This window comes from Scomber japonicus, chromosome 1, assembly GCF_027409825.1.
Source record: "Scomber japonicus isolate fScoJap1 chromosome 1, fScoJap1.pri, whole genome shotgun sequence".
NCBI classification, from domain to species: Eukaryota; Metazoa; Chordata; class Actinopteri; order Scombriformes; family Scombridae; genus Scomber; species Scomber japonicus.
The window spans coordinates 14,204,308-14,221,876 of record NC_070578.1 but is presented as its reverse complement, the minus strand read 5'-3'; the positions used below and the strand labels follow the sequence as shown (position 1 = coordinate 14,221,876).

General features: G+C 39.9%; 1 protein-coding gene across 2 annotated transcripts in view; it reads right to left on the bottom strand.

Annotated features, from left to right (window-relative positions):
• Positions 1-248: 248 nt before the first annotated feature.
• Positions 249-17,569, bottom strand: part of igdcc4 (immunoglobulin superfamily, DCC subclass, member 4) — a 52,558-nt gene continuing 35,237 nt past the window's right edge. Inside the window, exons 5-20 of one of the 2 annotated variants that reach the window (XM_053336492.1) lie at positions 14,938-15,072; positions 13,947-14,099; positions 12,307-12,717; positions 12,044-12,208; positions 11,493-11,630; positions 10,873-11,055; positions 9,864-10,076; positions 9,600-9,701; positions 9,269-9,455; positions 8,319-8,446; positions 7,624-7,794; positions 7,334-7,468; positions 4,699-4,801; positions 4,268-4,499; positions 4,006-4,140; positions 249-3,713 (exon numbers count right to left, since the gene is read on the bottom strand). In XM_053336492.1, the coding sequence (XP_053192467.1) occupies positions 3,180-3,713; positions 4,006-4,140; positions 4,268-4,499; positions 4,699-4,801; positions 7,334-7,468; positions 7,624-7,794; positions 8,319-8,446; positions 9,269-9,455; positions 9,600-9,701; positions 9,864-10,076; positions 10,873-11,055; positions 11,493-11,630; positions 12,044-12,208; positions 12,307-12,717; positions 13,947-14,099; positions 14,938-15,072 (3,125 nt within the window). In that variant the 3' untranslated portion in view covers positions 249-3,179. The remainder of the gene's footprint in view (positions 3,714-4,005; positions 4,141-4,267; positions 4,500-4,698; positions 4,802-7,333; positions 7,469-7,623; positions 7,795-8,318; positions 8,447-9,268; positions 9,456-9,599; positions 9,702-9,863; positions 10,077-10,872; positions 11,056-11,492; positions 11,631-12,043; positions 12,209-12,306; positions 12,718-13,946; positions 14,100-14,937; positions 15,073-17,569) is intronic. The other variant, XM_053336578.1, reaches the window with a different exon arrangement.

Genomic DNA, 17,569 nt, shown 5'->3' with positions numbered 1-17,569 from the left:
ACAAAACTGGCTGCACTGCTCACTATTGTTGCCCAAATCAATTATGTGACAGCAGATGTTTTTTTTAGAAACCTGCTCTGACATCACTGATTGGAGTGGCCACAAGTAAAACATGCTTGACACTTTAGATCGATGAGTTGAGTGGTGCAGCTGCAGTTTCCTGCTATCAATGAACTTGTTGTTGAAGTACTCTTCATGTACCATTTAAGTGTGGTTTGGGATATAGCACAATACAGTGAGTGCCTGTACATTTTTTTAAAGTCTAATAAGACAATATTTAATGAACATTCCTGTAGCTTACAGTAAGTAACATTAGAATTATCTTGATATGCAAACCCTGCACTAACCCGCCAAAAAGATTTCCCAGCTAATATTTGACCCAGGTCTGCTGAGAACACATTCACTTCTGTCCCTACGTGACTGCTACAGCAGTAAAAATGTCTTAATTGTGTTGCAATGTTAAGAACATAATTGGCAAGGCTTAAATATAAAATAATCATAAAATAAGTCACTTTGAGGTACCAACCGTGCATTTTGATCGGAAACGTTTTAGAGCAAACACAATTATGTTGGTAAGAAACACATCGAGAATGTTTCCTACATGTCATGAGAAACACTTTACATTTCAATTGTTGGCGTGAATGAGTTGAGCTGGTAAGATTTAGACACTTGCAAGGACATACATACAAAAAGAAGTGGTCTCCAAGGCTTGCACACTCCCTTTTCACTGCTGGATGACTAAAGACAGCCACCTGAGAGGAGAAGAGACATCATGTACAACAGAGCTTGACTTAATGGTCTGCTCATTCTGTCAGTTTTTGAAGTGTATTATTATTATTATCCTTATTATTATTATTATTATTATTATTATTATCATAATTATTATTATTATTATTATGTTTCACATCGCACCCATACAGAGAAACCCTTGCCCTTTGTTTCCACATGAGTCAAAGTATTGGGTTCACATCCTTACAGGTCTTCTTTTACATGGGAAGCACCTACAAAACCATCTTACACACTTCTAATCAACTCACAAATTCACTCATTCACATCAATATATAGACATGTCAGTTATCACCTCCTGCATGAAAGAAAGTTAAAGCCTTTGCAATTGTAACACTTCTGCCACCTGCAGGCAATGCAGGTTACAGCTTTTTTCTATTTTTGTAGTTGCTGTTTTCAGTATGTATGTGCACGCTTTGTTTTAGCCTTAAGTTTTACATCTTGCATTGCATGTGAGATAAAATAAAAATGTGTACCCTTTAAAACATCCACCAGTGGAATACACTCAAACCAAATCTATAAAATGCTGTGATGCTGGAGTAATATTCATTGCCTGCGTGTAGCACAAGCGTCAAAATGCATAAGCGATAACTTACTTTGCCTATAGATGGCACTGGTTTGACTTGAACTTCAGGTCCAGAAATGCAGGTCTGAAATTGTTGTGACTGCAATTTGGTGAAACTGACTGGGCCTGGTTTCAGGTGCTTCACATCAAAGACACTGTTCTTGTTTTCTGTGGGAATTTTACAATACTGAGTGACACAATCTAACTGAGATCTGATAGGAAGCTGCAATGCACTAAAGCGACATAATTTGCTTTTTGACTTATCACAAGAACATACAGTCAGTGTCGGACGATTATTTCTGCAAATACCAAAGGCTTTAAAATCAGACGAGTTAAGAAAAAGATTTTAAAAAGGTGCTAGTTACATAAAACTAATAAAACCACACTGGAAATCGTCCTGAAAAGAAATGAGGTAGTGTTGTTGATAAGGAGTAGGGATGCACCAGTTACCCGTTTACACTGCAGAAACCAATTATGACTAATTGGTTAACCATGAAAACCAATCTAACGCAATACTTGAGTATCACAGATTTAATTGTACATTTTGGGTCAATATAAAAAGTATGGAGTATATTTCTGTCTTTCTAAACATCAAACTCCATTCCTATCTAGTAAATGTAGAAATATCTATGTCATCATGGAAAAAACACAAGTTGAATTTCCTGCAAATCATGGCAAGGATTTCACTTCAAATTATTTTTAATTATGTCAAATTAAAAATTACAATTGGCTCCAACTGATGGCACAATATATTAAGAACAGTGTGGACATTGGTGCATCCCTAATTGGGAGCCAAACCAGGAGAACCATCTTCAGATGGGTCGCTGTAACATCTAACATGTAAATACTTTGATTCCAAAATGAGATATCCGCCATCTGAAAAACAGCAAGACCACTTTTTTTACTATTCAACTGAGTCCCTGGTTGATAAGATCATTCCACCTGGATATATGGCATTTTGGAAAATAATACTTCATGTGTACCAAATCTGTATATCTGCATGTGTGTTGTTTTTTTGTTTTTTGTTTTTTTATCATACTGACATATGTTTTTTACTTACTGAATATAATCATCTATAGAAATATACAGAGGTTATAAACGCACCTAGAATAATTAGGCACCTGAGACCCCCACACTCCAGTCGGGAAATGTGTGTGTAAATGTTTATGTTCGACCATGTGAGTTTATGTGAAATATCGTGGAATCAACACAGCTAAGCTTTAGCTTACTGTATGTGTGTGTGTGTATGTGTGGACCCTGAGACAGCAGGAGGCTGGAGAGAGACACAGGTGCTCTGCACTCTCAGAGTGTGCAGGTACTCTTTAAGGCTAATTCCTCAGTGCCACAGTAAAGTAGCATCCACTCAACAAAGTCCAGGGAGACCCATTGGAGCCTGCGCTTCCACTCCTCTCGTCCAAGATGATGAGCCTTTCCAAGTGCTCACTCACTCAGGTAATGTTCCAGGCTCTCTCATTCCTGAGTGGAACAGAGCCATATGTGACAAAGTGGGAATAGCCTCTTTCAATCCACTTCCATCTGCTTGGTTAATTTAAAATGTTCTTTTCTCTCCTACGGACAGGACAATGCTAGAGAATGCATACCCATATACAGTACTCTACCACTAAAAAATATACTGTATACTGTATATACACAAGTATGAAACAATGGATTCAAAGTATTTATAAAAACTTTGCAAGGAAGAGAAAGAAATCCAACAATGAGGTGCATAAAAATAACCCTTGGGGATCCTTCCTGGATACGTAAAGGAAACAAAAATCAGTCTGATGTCTGTATGTGTGTGTAAGGGTCGATGCCCTACATGCAAAGGCTACGGGTACAGGTAACTGTGTGCCGCTGAGGTAGAGTGGACAAGGCCGGAGCTGACAAAGGGGGCAGGGGGCAGCCCAGCAGAGATGGCCTTCCCTGGTGCCGAAGGGCACTGTCTGGAGTCCCCGTTCTCCAGATGCTCTGACCTCAGCACAGGCCGCATTGTCTTAGGGGAGTGGAAGCCATTGGTTAACCCCATGTCCTGCTGTGGCTCTGTGGCTGCATTCGGATGGTGTCTCATGCCTTCTAGGTCCCCATTGTGATTAGCCACCAACTTTATTGTGGGAAGACTCAAGGGGCTCTGGGTCAGTGACAGTTTTTCAAGAGGTTCCTCCTCTCCTGGCAGGATTGGCTGGCTCAAAGGGGAATGTCTGTCCTCTGATAATGAGGGTCCCCTGGTGGTGTTAGGCTCCTTCACCCTTTTGCTGCCTGCCTCTGCTTTTTCCATCCCTGGATCTGACAGCTCTGAGTGAACAATGACCTCTGCCTCGACCTGGTTACTGCACAGAGATGTACAAAGACGATCCTCTAAGTCCTGCAACACAATAATGTCACGGTTACTTCAGGTCATTTTGTCAGTTGATCTACCAAAGTAACACTTAACGCTTTTTGTCTAGATACACACACAGTCTATCATAGATACTGTTTAGTACACATCTAAGATAATGGGCATGATGGGTTATATTTCACATAGATATCAGCAGAAATCCCTGTTAGAAATTCCATCTGACTCGCTGATCCTAAAGCTGATTTAGCCTCCAAAATTTGCCTGCTTGTCAGACACAGGTTGATAGCTGGATCAATACGCAATTATATTAAGTTCATACATTTACCGTGCCGTTATCATTAGTGAGCATGTTGAGAGCTCCATTAATGAGTTTTGGAGAGTCTTCTGTTATGGTGTCTCTGTATCTTGTGATTCTGTTGGCCCAGTTATGACTCACAGAGCCGTTCCAAGCAGCCTGTAAGATTAACAACACAACAGATGCACAAAAATTAGAGCGATTATCCCTCTATCAACATGTGAAAAAAACATCAAAATATCCCAAGGCCCATCTGGAAAAGAATTCCCCTCATGCAGGTTTTGACCTTGGTTTCAGGTGTATGGGCATCCTCCCCTTCCTCTGGATTCGCACTTGCCATCAGGCTCTGCTCCTCTGGGACCACTGTTAGCAGCAGACCAGACTCTTGGCTGCCTGGGGGCATCAGTGTCTCCAGCTCGTGGCTATCACGGCACTCTGGCACATTGGGGGGAACAGGGCAGCCTCCTCTCCTGTACTGAGGGGTCACAGCTGTGGAATCCAGGCCCCCAGATACCTCCCTATTTGGAGCAGATATAAGCGGGAAGGATAGATTTTGGTACTAGAGAAGACTGTTTAGTACAGTAATATATTTGTCTCAGTCAATATCTAACTTTATGTTTATAACACAACATTTGTTCTGAGTGAGTGTAACAAGTAAGAGATAAAGATGGCAGCTAAATGAGTGCACAGGGACTGTATAAGTACAAATGACCATACCTTGCCTTGCCGTTGCGAAAGCTGAAACACATGCAGAGAAGGATGCATATCAGCCCCAGACACACACCAACTATGATGCCTGTCACTGCATGGATGTCCAGCTCTGTTAAAACAACAGACAATATAAAAAAGAAGGAAAGAAATGTACAGTAAGAATCAAGGTAAACCACAATTAGCAGCATTAGATTTTACTTGCTTGGAGCACCAGATTAGTAGAGTTACATCATCCAAGTAACATCAGGCACTTTCATTAATTGACAGAAACTGCTCTTCAAGGATTGCATTTAAAAAGGATATATTTTGAAATACTATTTGGCTCAGGCCTGATGTAAAGCGACTCTGTTAGAATATATTGATTCCTTCATTTAAGACAAAGTTATAGCACAGTAGCAAAGAGATACAAGGCAAAATTCAAGTAGCGATAGCAGACCTTCATTGATATTAATTTATGCTCATCATCTTTGGCAGTCTGGACATGGAGAGGAGAGGAAACAGATGGCGGGAACTCTCACCCACCCACCAACCACCACAGTCCCATTCACACAGCATACTGGCAACACTATGACAGCCAATATTCACATCCAATCACCTGTATTGCTAAGGATTTGGGTAAAAATAAACTTCATTCTCACAGCTTATTGCACTGGAAAAATCAAACACCCAGAAACTAACAACACAAAAAGCACACCTAATAATAGCAAAGAAATTAATCCTTACTTTATGGAAGAGTGCAACTGTTCCTACTTCTAAGATGCTATTAGAGGATTTAACCAACACACTTCATTTAGAAAGGATAAGATATGCACTGTAAGACAGGATTCAACAATTCAATAAAACCTGGAAACCCCTCATATCATAGCTTGAAATTATAACTCCAGTACAGCAGTCCACATACTATCACACGATACACAACAACTCTGATAGTTGAATAATGAAAGAATTGAATTGAGGGGGGAGGGTGGGGTGGAGATGCATAGGAAAGGGATAGTGGGGTGAGCTGGGGTAGAGGTGGTGCGGGTAGACCTGTTAGTGATGGGAGATCCTGGTCAGCCTGTTATTGTTTGTATTGTCACTTTATGTTACTCGTTTTCCTCTCTTTTTAATTGCCTCTGTTGTTGTTTTGTTGTCTTATTTTGTTTCAATGTGATTACACTTGATTTCTTCTACCTTATTTGAATCAATTATGAAAATGTATGTGTGGAATGTATGTTAAATTGAATTCTTCAATAAAAAGACATTTTAATTAAAAAGCAAACTTTAATTATCATTTCTTTTGATGATAAACTGTCATACATGAAACATAAATGGTACTTGTACACCCCTGTACGCAGCAATATTCATTTAACATGCACATGACAAGACAAATCAAATACTCAAAGTTTACATCGATTATTTCCTCCACCAAGTGCCCGTATGTGCCTGAAAGAGTTAAAGGGGCTCATGTTGAATAATTGTTCTGTGGGAAGTTAATGGTTCCATTTTCATGACTCCCTCTGTTTAAAGACAAACGGGGCATTTAATAATTACAGGTAATACTAAAATGCTGACTGATGGGGAATTATAAAGTACATAATGAGATTGCGAGCTTAAACACAAAGTGACATGGGGGTAAAGAAAGTGCTTTTCATAGCAATCCTGCATCGTACAAAGAGCAGTAATTCAAAGATCTCCCCTGGGGGGTCACTGCTGAGGCTGCCCCTTTGATATCCACACTTATTATCCTCAAAATGCGCCAGAGTAGGAGAAGCGAAATAAAAGTGTCCTGCAGGGCAACACTGTCTCTCCTGGCAGGGACAAATTACCCACTTTAATGGGAAAGTCTGTCTATGAATGTGTGTGTGCTGGTGTATGGGTGTGAACGTGTGTTCATGTATTAGAAAGTCCAATGCAATAAAAAAGAAATATGCAAAAAATACACAGCAAGTTATTGATGTTTCCTGCATGTCATTTCAAAGCTCCTCTCATTAACAAATTGAATACCCCAAACTGATCCACAACCTTCCCGAAGTATATAAGTTAATTGTTTGTGGGTGCTAATCTTTAAGTATCATTGCCAGTGTTCAAGCCTCTGTCTTTGAATGTGAATCCTAATTCCTTTCTTTTGTTAAACCTATCTAAGTTATAAACTTCTTGATTTTTTTCTTTGAAATTGATCTCTCTTCAATCCAGTGCTCTGATAGCATTGTTTAGAGTGGTTTCCATACCACCGAACCCCTCTGTCTTAAATGCTGACTTTATATCACTTGTTGTCTGCTGGCCAGATGCCTGATCTTGCTTAGATGGAAGTCTGCAACCTCACTATCTCATGGTCAGTTGATGAAGGATGTGTTGCACCATGCAAATCTTGATAAGGTATACACTGAAAGGCTCCATAAGGAAATATTTCAATGTGGAAAACCCTTTATGCATATGTTGAAAGTGTATCTATTATTTCTTGTGTTTACCGAAATGGTGAACCTTCTCCTGCTTTTCTGAAATGTTTTTACCGCTATTTTTTTATTTAATTTTTTTGGGTGGTGGACAGTTTTTGTGTGTAGTGTTGTAATTTTTGTGACTCTTGTTATTATCATATTTTTTATTCTCTATTAATTACCTTCATATTATTACTTTCACTTATGTGCCACATGACACGTACCATATTGCTGAGGTGGGGTGTGAACATCCTTTACAGGTGAATAAGGTCCCGGTCCCACCTCAGTAGATGCTCCCAACTTAAAAAAGTAATGGTTGCCACCAGACAGACCCTGGACCTCCACACTGGTAATGCTCCCTGAGAAAGTGAGAAACAGACAGTGCCAACTTTCTGAAATATATTCCAAAAAACATATTACTGCAACAACCGTATGAAAATAAAATTTGGAGTCAGAAGTTTGATATTAATTGTTTTGTGTGCAGAGAGGTCATGTCATGTTAGCCAGCACTCACCGTCCTGAGAGAGGTTTTTCCACAAGTAGTCAGGCTGGCTGATGTTGCCACTGTACAAGATCCTGTAGCAGACGATGATTCCATTAGGCTCCAGCGGAGGGCGCCAACTCACCAGTACAGAGGTAGAGTCTAGAGCACTCAGCTGCAGCTCCTCCGGAGGTGTGGAGGGCCCTGGAGGAGAAAGGAGGACTGGGTCAGTAATTAGAGCCCAGAAATGAGGCCTCACAGCTGGGGAATGTATATTGTCTTAGTGGGGGATTTGACATGCTGTGTGACAACCATCTGCGTTCTCATGTCCCTGCCACCTGGGTACTAGAGAGAGGGGATGAGCAGGCCAATGGGGGCATGGGCCGGGGCTCAGGTGATGATACATGGTAGTGGAGAGCGTGGCAGGGTGACTGGTGGTGATAATGTCATTAAAAGCAGCACACTCTCCTCTCTCCCAGTCTTACTTGGCTGATAGACAGGGCTGCTAACTAACATGAGTGCTACTACTATACCTGTTTTTCTTTATTGGGGCCAATTATCACCAGTCATTGATGGCAACAACCAATTCCCATGTGCACTGGCCACTGGCCAGCCAGCAGGCTGGTCTACACATTAGCTCAATTGTATGCACAGGCACACTAAAGGATTTCTTCAAATGGTCTTACAAAGCTAGCTTAATAAATTGATAGAGCACAGCAGAGACTCACTGTCAGACAGAGTGGACTCCTCCACTGTGGCACTAAAGGGTCCCACCACATCCACTCCATTAGACTGCACTGCCAGCTCATAGTGGGTGAAGGGCTTCAATGCCCCAAGCAGTATCTCCTGAGCAGAGCTGCAATACACAACAGTAGAGTTGCATTGTATGTTTTACAATTTGAACTGAAAGAAAAACAAAAATTAAATTTAGTCTTGTTAGTTTGCATTGTTGGACCAAGCTAGGCTACAGTATGTATTACCTTTATGCTGTTGCCTCTTACTACCTGCCTGTTGCTTGACAATCATTTTTTATTATTCCTCAACTTGTTTATACACCATGAACTCCATATCTGGTATCTATCTATCCTCATAATACCAAAATAAATATACAAATAATAGTGAAGAGAAGACATAGTCCTAAAATAAGCGTTTAAGGTCAAATCAATGCAAAAACCACATTATGTACTATACTGTGTGTTGTGACACTTCCTGTCTTGCTATTCACAGATAATTCAAAATACAATAGAACCCTCACAAGGAAAAAATGCATGTTTGTTTAGTGCTGGACACAAAACTAAGTATGAATGTAAAGAATTGGTGAGGGCAAAGGTATTCTCCTTAATAAAAATGATAAAAACTGGCCACTGTACAAAGCTATACTAAAAGCCTACATATAGTTATATAAATATTATTATTAAATGGCCTCCATATGATTTTAACCTTTCATCTTTTCAAAAAAAGGACAGCAAAGCTAAATAAATTCTTTTAATACACAATTTATCCTTGCTCAGCCTAAGAGTGGCTCAAGAATATCTCTTTTTGGAGCCCAATTTTTGTAAGTAATATGATATAATACAAGAAATCTGACCATGAATATAGGTTTTTAGACACGCAGGGCCAGTATCTCTCATACACTTTAGACAGGATAAAGTTTCAGTTGTTCATCCTGGCTTCTGACCTGGTGTGGTAGGAAACCAGAGAGGCATTGGTGGTTCCCGCCGGGCTGCAGCGCACTGTGTAGTTGATGATGCGTACGTTGCTGAACCGCGGTTTCTCCCAACGCAACCAGATGGAGGTGGAACTGTTGACCGTGGCTTGGATGCTGCTTGGAGGCAATGGAGGGGGGCGCATTGGTGGCGGTGATGCTTTAACACAAACATGCACTTTATTAGACTTGAATCTTGAGAAAATGTAATGATTAGTTGTTCTATTATAAATCTGAGAACACAGCCATGTATTTCATTCATTCATTTATTGTATACATGTACACATGCAAAAGGAACGCTTACTTCTGTCATGAGCCTTGTCTGTCCTTCCCTTCCACACAGCAGCAGATCCGTCTATCTGCTTGTTGAATGCCCAAACCCTCACCTCATACTGATGGTCAGGGACTAACACACACAAAGGCACAGGAAGGCAGAGAGAAAGGGACAGAAAGAGGACAAAAATAACATTATGAGATCAAAACTGGAATCTCGTTAGTGTGTGTTTGGACAAAGCAAAATATGGTTAAAAGCAAGTTGACTTTGGAGATGCTTCTGTCAACAACTTACCCAGCCCAGTGAGGAGATGATACCTGGCCCTCTTACGGAGCTTGATGATGTGGGTCTGTGTTTTCTTTTCTCCATTTCCTGATTCGTCAGCCTCCACCTCTCGACAGGACAGCTTATACCCAGAGATCAGTGTGTGATTGGGTGAGGGATGCCATGTTACATTGAGTGTGCTCACTCTGGCTCTGACTTTCATCTCAGTAGGGGCAAAAATTACTGAAAAAGATTGGAATTTGAAAAAAAGTGTGACCAACAAGTCTACATGATGTTACAAATTACAAGACAATGGGACTTACATTTTGACCTATCGTTTCTGAACATGTCCAAATCCACACAGTTTTGCTACTACTGTAATTGATAGCCCACATGTATGCTGTACATAGATTCAAATTAATTGTATGCCTGAATTACAAAAACATACATAGCAGTTATTATTTCCTATTTCAAGGAAGTGGATGTCAGTCTGGTCTTTAGTTTGCTGGTTGTTTGGTCATCATGTGTTAGGCAGGCATGTCTTTTAAAAACACCTCTTACAGACCACAACTAATATATGGTATGAGCAGCTTTACAAATTTTAAAACACATAATCCTCACAAACTTAAGACATTCTTCTATAAAAAAATGTATAATATATTTTAATTTGGTATATGAGTAGCAATCAAGGTAAGACCTGTGCATTAAATAATTTAGTTATTTTATTCCCTATAGCAATGCCATCAAACAAGATGGTTACTGCTTTTATGAGCACTACACACAATAAAAAAAACTCTTCTTTAGATTGTCACAATTTAAATCTGGCAGGCAAAAGACAGGGGTACGTTCTGTCCCAGAATAGTGAAATTCATGTATGCCTTTCTTACATTAATACACATGCATGATAAGACATGACTGATATTCCTGCCAAAAATCTTCAAAATTCCATGACATAAAAAACCCATCATAACCAGGGTGAAAAATAAGAATTTAAGGAATTTGTAAATGTTAAGTGAGCCACGTCTGGTATCTTTCTTACCCATGCTGTGGTCGCTGTTGTTATAGTGGGCAAGTGTTTGGTGCTGGGCCCACTCAGATGGAACTCCAAAGCCAACGCCTGTTCCAGCTGCTATCCTCAGTCTGTAGGCCTGGTTGGGCTGTAGCTCCCTCAATGTGAATTGGGTCTCATTACCTGCCACTTCCACTGAAAACACAGTGTCCACTGTGGGAACACATCAATACACATCAGATGCTCTGAATGTCTTATTTTGCAAAAATGCGTAGCAATATTTCTTTCTCTAAACAAAAAAACTCTTTCCTGTCCTGTTTCTGCAGTGTCTTGCTGTCACATCTAATGAAAATTGCTCTATTCAGAATGAACTTAATCTCTACATACACCCTGGAGAGCTTGGAATTCAGAATAAATGATTCTGCTCTGAAATACTTTTGCATTTTCTAAATACTATACTATATACCACACATTTCTAAGATGCACTTTCAAGCCATTATCAACAAACTTCAGAAACAGAATAAAAGAACTTCATAAAGTATAGTTCTTCCTGTCAAGAAACTAAAAAGGACAAATATCTTGGTATGTGCTTTCATTGCCTGCAGGCAGTTATGGTTAACTTGTTGTATTGGCCAGCAAGGCTTACTCACCCTGACCCAGAGTGCTGTATTCAATGCGGTAGCGGGTAACAGCTCCTCGACTGTGCTGAGAGGACAATGGATGCCACATCAACCTGATGTCTGTGGGGGAGGTGCTGGCTATTGACAGCTGAGGAGGTGCACTCGGCACTACAGGAAGAAATAATGATGCACACTCATGGCATATCCTATAAACTGCATAGTTGTAAAACACACTATAACATATCTCTACGTAAACATTTTAAAGGGTGCACCAAATCAAAAACGGGGGAAAGGAGACTTTCAGCAAAGCATAAATGTAGTGATTCTACAATAAAATAAAACATAACATGTCAGTAAGATTTAAAAGCAGGTGTAAGCAAATTCTCTGTAATGTCTAGTACTACTTTTTCAATGGCTACATAAACTGAAGCTTTATGAACTGATGATACTGATGATTCATGCACCTCTTAAAAATCCTGAGGAGTTACAAGGTTGGCAAAATAATATTATGTGCTCTGTGACTCAGTAAAACATCCCAAGCTGGCCTTATTTTACTGGTGTACACAAAGTTTGACACTCACCATCCTCCAGCATCTCCACAGTAACAGGCATGGATGGGCGACTGGCACCCATGAGACTGTAAGCCACTACAAAGAATGTGTAGGCAGTGTGAGGGAGTAGCTCTTTGACATGATACTCTGTGGTGTCATTGTTCATGGCAAACTGGTACTCCACATTATCTGAGCCTGAAAGACATGAAAATATGCAAATAGATGCGTACATTTGTTAGAAAAGGTGGAAAAGCGTACTGTATGCCTACACACCCATGTGACTATACACACACCTACGGCTCGTTGGCAGTGTAAAGAGTAGCCAATGATTTGGTCAGAGTTATACTCGGGTTTCTCCCAGGTGAGCAGGGCTGTTGTGCTGGAGTAGGGTGTGGCAGACAGGTGGCGAGGGGAGCTGGGCAGGCCTTCCCTTACAATGACTGTCAGCTTGGCAGTGGCACATGCTGTGCCCAGACCGTTGTCTGCTATGCACTGGTAGTAGCCCGCATCCTCCAGTGCCAGCTGGTTGATGAGCAGGACTCCAGGGTTTTGGGTCTTCACCCGTCTGAATGATTTGATTGGCTGCCCATTCTTTAGCCAGTGCAACACTGGTGGAGGCTCTCCAGAGCTGTTGCACACAAACCTGGCTGTGTTTCCCCTGGAGAGAGACACTGTTTCTGGGGGCTGGAGAATCACTGGCGGCGCTGTTGGAAGTAGGAAACAGAAAACTCTGACTCACAATAGTCATTGATTATGCACACAATACTAGAAATATATTTTCTCATTTGAACACAATTTTCTGGTAAACCATTTTTGTTGTGTTAAGTTTCTGTTTGTGTTTGAAAAAGACTATGCTGTGTTGTTTGCTGGTGTTGCCAAGCTAATGTCAATCAAAGCTAATTAAACAACACTCACAGCCCTGAGTGTAACTATATATATATATACATATATATATATATATATATTAGAACAAAACTTTGTTTTTTTGCTTTAAAAATAAAACCCATTTTTATTTTAAAAAAGGAAAAGAACTGCTGAGATTGTATATTTTATCATTGACTGATTTGTATAATTGAAAGCTTTCTTTTGGGACTTCTGTAACCTAAAAGGCTTACTTTATTTGCACTTCACTGAGAGTGTTTTCCAAACCTTTCTACACTGGGTATAAATTACATTTGTCATTGTTACATTTGTAAAAAAAAAAAAAAAAAAAGAAAAAGAAAAAGAAAGAGAAAAAAAGGAAAAACAAGAAAACAGACATAGCCAATGTGATGTCACCCATTGGTGTGTGGACTCTGTGAATGTATGTACAGATAACTGGATACAGCATCGTAAGTCTATGTAAAAAGGTCTTTCAGACCCAATGGCATCATATGACATTGTAATTGCATGGTTGTATGTAACAATGTGATAATACTAATACTAATTTTTTCTATGTGAATTTACCGGAAAAGCTGAACATGGACTCCTTGGAAGGTCTTTTAGTACAACCAAATGCTGAATAAGACTTTTTTAGGTGACCAAAATGTTATGATTAACTTTCATGAACTGAAAAGACAGTGATGGCTACACCTATACTTGGTTATATTGTTACATAACCTAACCAACGTTGTCGCCGTGGTAGTGACTTGTCAATCTCAACATAGCCATGCCCTATAGCATACCCTGCTTTATCATTAGTTTTACTCTAAATGAGACAATAATTTTCTCACAGACTTTCATACAATCAGACTTCTTTTTTGGAGCAAGTCTTGCTGATCCCTGCTGACCATTAAAGAGAATGTAGGTTAAAGTCACTTCCACATTGGCAAGGAGGAGCTACCCTATTGATTATGTTCCAGTTATAAAGCTCTACTTTTCCCACCACCATATGAAGGGGTAACTTAGCATCAGAGACTCTGTTACCACATACAGTAAATAACATGACTCTTACCAGGCACATGAAGCTCAGCAGCAGCAATGACAAACTCTCTGGTTTTGGGCTTGTTGGCCCTGCAGACATATACGCCAGCATGATGACGTCTAGTGTCCCTAATCACCAGGTTTGTTGCGAGGACGACCACTTCAGTGGAAATTGGTTTTCCATCTGATCAAAGAAGAAAGCAACACAGAACAACAGAGGGCAGTCTCACATGAAACTGATGAAAGGAGATTAGCCTTGAGATAGTTTCTCTGGCTTTCAGTTGCCTGAGAAACAATACAAAGGAAAGAAACAAACAGCACAGAGGATTTGACCTGTAATCCCATACTGTGACCAACAGGTGGCTCTGTGACTTTTCAGTCAGGTTTCATAGAGGCATCCACTCCTAGACTGTATATAAAATTATTCATAAATCACTATATTGAGCACTATTTAGTTTGTCCGCCATTTTGTAGTGTTGTCAAATTGTTTACTGATAATAATCAGTAAAGATATGGTCACTGACAAAGAACCTTGCACATGACTTTAATAGTGTAATGCAGTTTATGAAAACTGACACAATGTATAATCTTCTACATAATTTCCTGTACAGAGGATTAGAGGTTAATTGTCAATGAGTGAAGAATTTCAGATTTCAGACATTCAAAAGTTTCACATTAAATAATTCTTCCCAAGATCTTGCATGTGTGTGCATGTCTTTGTGTGTGTGTAAGCTGGGGAGGTTTGAATGAATTTCTGTGACAAATCATGTTATGTAATGCATGGCACAATGCACAATTAAATAATAGAGAACTAGTTAAGACACAGCTATTATTAGTAAAACAAAAACATTACAGCCACAGGTATGCAAATCTAATCCTAACGTGTTGATGTTTGTTCTTTATGCATGAGATACATATACTTATAAAGGGAGACACAGATAATGAAAGAGTGATTGATGCAGAAAAAAGGAGTTGAGAACTGGAGATAGAGAAGATCGAGTGGAAACATTTGGGAGTATTACCTTGTCTGCTCCAGGACACCAGTGGTTTCGGCTGGCCTTGTGCCATACACTCCATCACAGCTGGACGGCCAAGCACTACTGTTGCATTCTGAGGTGGTGCCACAATCACAACTCTGTTCAGGGCTTCAGTGGAGCCTATAACAAGAAAGAAGTGTATACTTTTTAATACATTGAATCCACTGATTCAGTGCTATTAAATTGGTCCCAGACTTCTGAATCACCTTCCATATCTCAGTGATTCAAATAATTCATTTGATACTGAGGTGCAATAAAATTCTCTATAAAACACAGCAAATAATTTTAGGTTAAGATGAATTGAAGATTGCCCTTTTCACACATTTTCTGTGCATACACTTAAAGATTAAGTTACAACATGGGGGAAGACCATAATTAGACAGGTGATCGGAACATGCTCTGTGATCAGTGTAGGTGGTATACACATATGTATTTTAGGCACTAATTGCCAATATACTGTACTGGGACAATAGAAATATGAGACATAGCAATGTTTGTGTGTGCCTTAATTTTAACTCAGACATGCAGACATATAGCTGTGTTAGCTGCCATGAAAACAGTAGACTTTCGTCTTAAAAGGGAATTGCAGGTGAGTACCAATAATAATCACTTGCATTAGCATGCCACTAGCACCCCTTCCACAACAGACCAGCAAGTCAATTCATCATAAAACCCGTTCCTATATTATTCTGATATGATCGAGGCGAAATCAATTCTTCTTCTCAAAAAAAGTCACCTCTCAGTCACCTCTCTCCTATTCACTGAATAATGACATTATTCAAAGCATACTGTTTATGCATTGAACGGACTTGAGTATCAGTCTCAAAGGTACCACTGAAGAGAGAAGGCCTTACCTCCCTGCTTTTCTACTCGACCAGGACAGCCTCAGCAGCTCGTAATGCTAATCACTTTCAGAGAGAGGCCTGGTATTCTTTAGACACACCATAAATTAATCATTGAGATTATATAGAGACGCTCCTGTCTATGCATAAGGTTTTAAGTAGGTCAGTCTCCCTTTCCAAAGACTACAGTACATGGCAAGGTGCACCTTCGGAGGAGATGGCTGTAGATGCAGAGTTAAGTATTTAAAAAAGGGGGAGAGTACATGAAGTAGAAGAAACACAAAAAGCAAGCAACCTAGGATTGGAGGCAGCTGACTATGTTGAAGGGCCAGAACACTCATTTTTGTGAGTTAAGGACATTAACTTGAAGACTTCAACATCAAGTTCAAGCTAGGCTATGGGTGAGGTATTCTATTCATAGAACTCTGAAGTGCAAGGGTGTGAACTGATGGCATTTGATCAGACATTGGTGTGTAGAAATCAACAGTTTTGTATTTATTCACACATACATTTTACTTCCCTGCCCACTGTAGCAAGTGAAGGGAATCTGCCTGTAGTGAAACAGGCCAGCCCACAGACAGACTGGGAGCCTTGATGGATCAATGTAGATTCCCTTAATACTTTACATATAGTTGGATATTTGACAGATGTCTGTGCACAAAAATGCAGAGTCTCTGTCATTTGTGCAGGTCTGGGAGTCAATGTAGATTGATACATAAATAAAATGGAAGTGTATCTTCTTGTGAGGTGTTCAGGGCACGTCCCACCGGTAGGAGACCTCAGGGAAGAGCTGGACGAAGTGGCTGGGGAGAAGGAAGTCTGGGCTTCCCTGCTTAAACTGCTGCCCCCGCGACCCAACCCCAGATAAGCGGTAGAAGATGGATGGATGGATGGATGGATGGATGGAAGTGTATCTGGTGAATTGGGTTTTATATGTGAGTGTGCTTCTAATGTGCTTCCTATGTGAATTGGCCTTTAAGTAGTTTCATTTCTCTTGAATATTTGACCTTTAATGTGGCGAACGATGTATGTTCAGAGTTTAACACTAGAAATCTGTTTTCACATTCAGCTAGTGAAAGTGGAAAGTTTCTCTCTGTTTACAGATAATGTTTACAGATAATAATTGTACCGGTCTTAGAACATGTCTGAAAGGGATCTTTAAAAATATATTACTGCAAAAAATGTCCAGAATGCTGACTGACTGTCCAAAGAGTGTTGTTGTGCTGAGTCTCTTTTGCACAACAGGTGTATAGTGTATTTTGTATTCAACTGCAAAAGCAGAACAGACATGATAACACTTTCTATTAACAATGCCATATGGAGCTTATTGTTTAATAATGGAAATTACCAAGGAAGTGTTGTTGATGATTTTCTAAGATGGATGTTAATCCTTGTTTCACATTTTATTGTAATTATAGAATCAAATGTGAAGAAGTGATACTCCACTTCTTGAGTAAGAAACATTCAGCCCTCATGGGTTTGAAAGGGGCTACATAAAGACTGTAAACTCATTAAAAGTCCAAATGCTGTCTCTGAACTGCTAGCTTTGACGTCATCTGTCTTTCTCTCCCCCCTCTCTCCTTTTGTCTTTTAAAAGACACAAAAGCTGTGACTCAAAAAGCATAATGGTTTCCACAGAACAGCCAATTTAAGTTGACTGATCTCTAGCTCACTAGTGACAGGGGCAAATAATACGACATGGCTTTAATGTGGTCTGCCTAATGGTAAAGTCACACCTGACAGCAATATTCTCTGATTCACTGCACCATGTAACC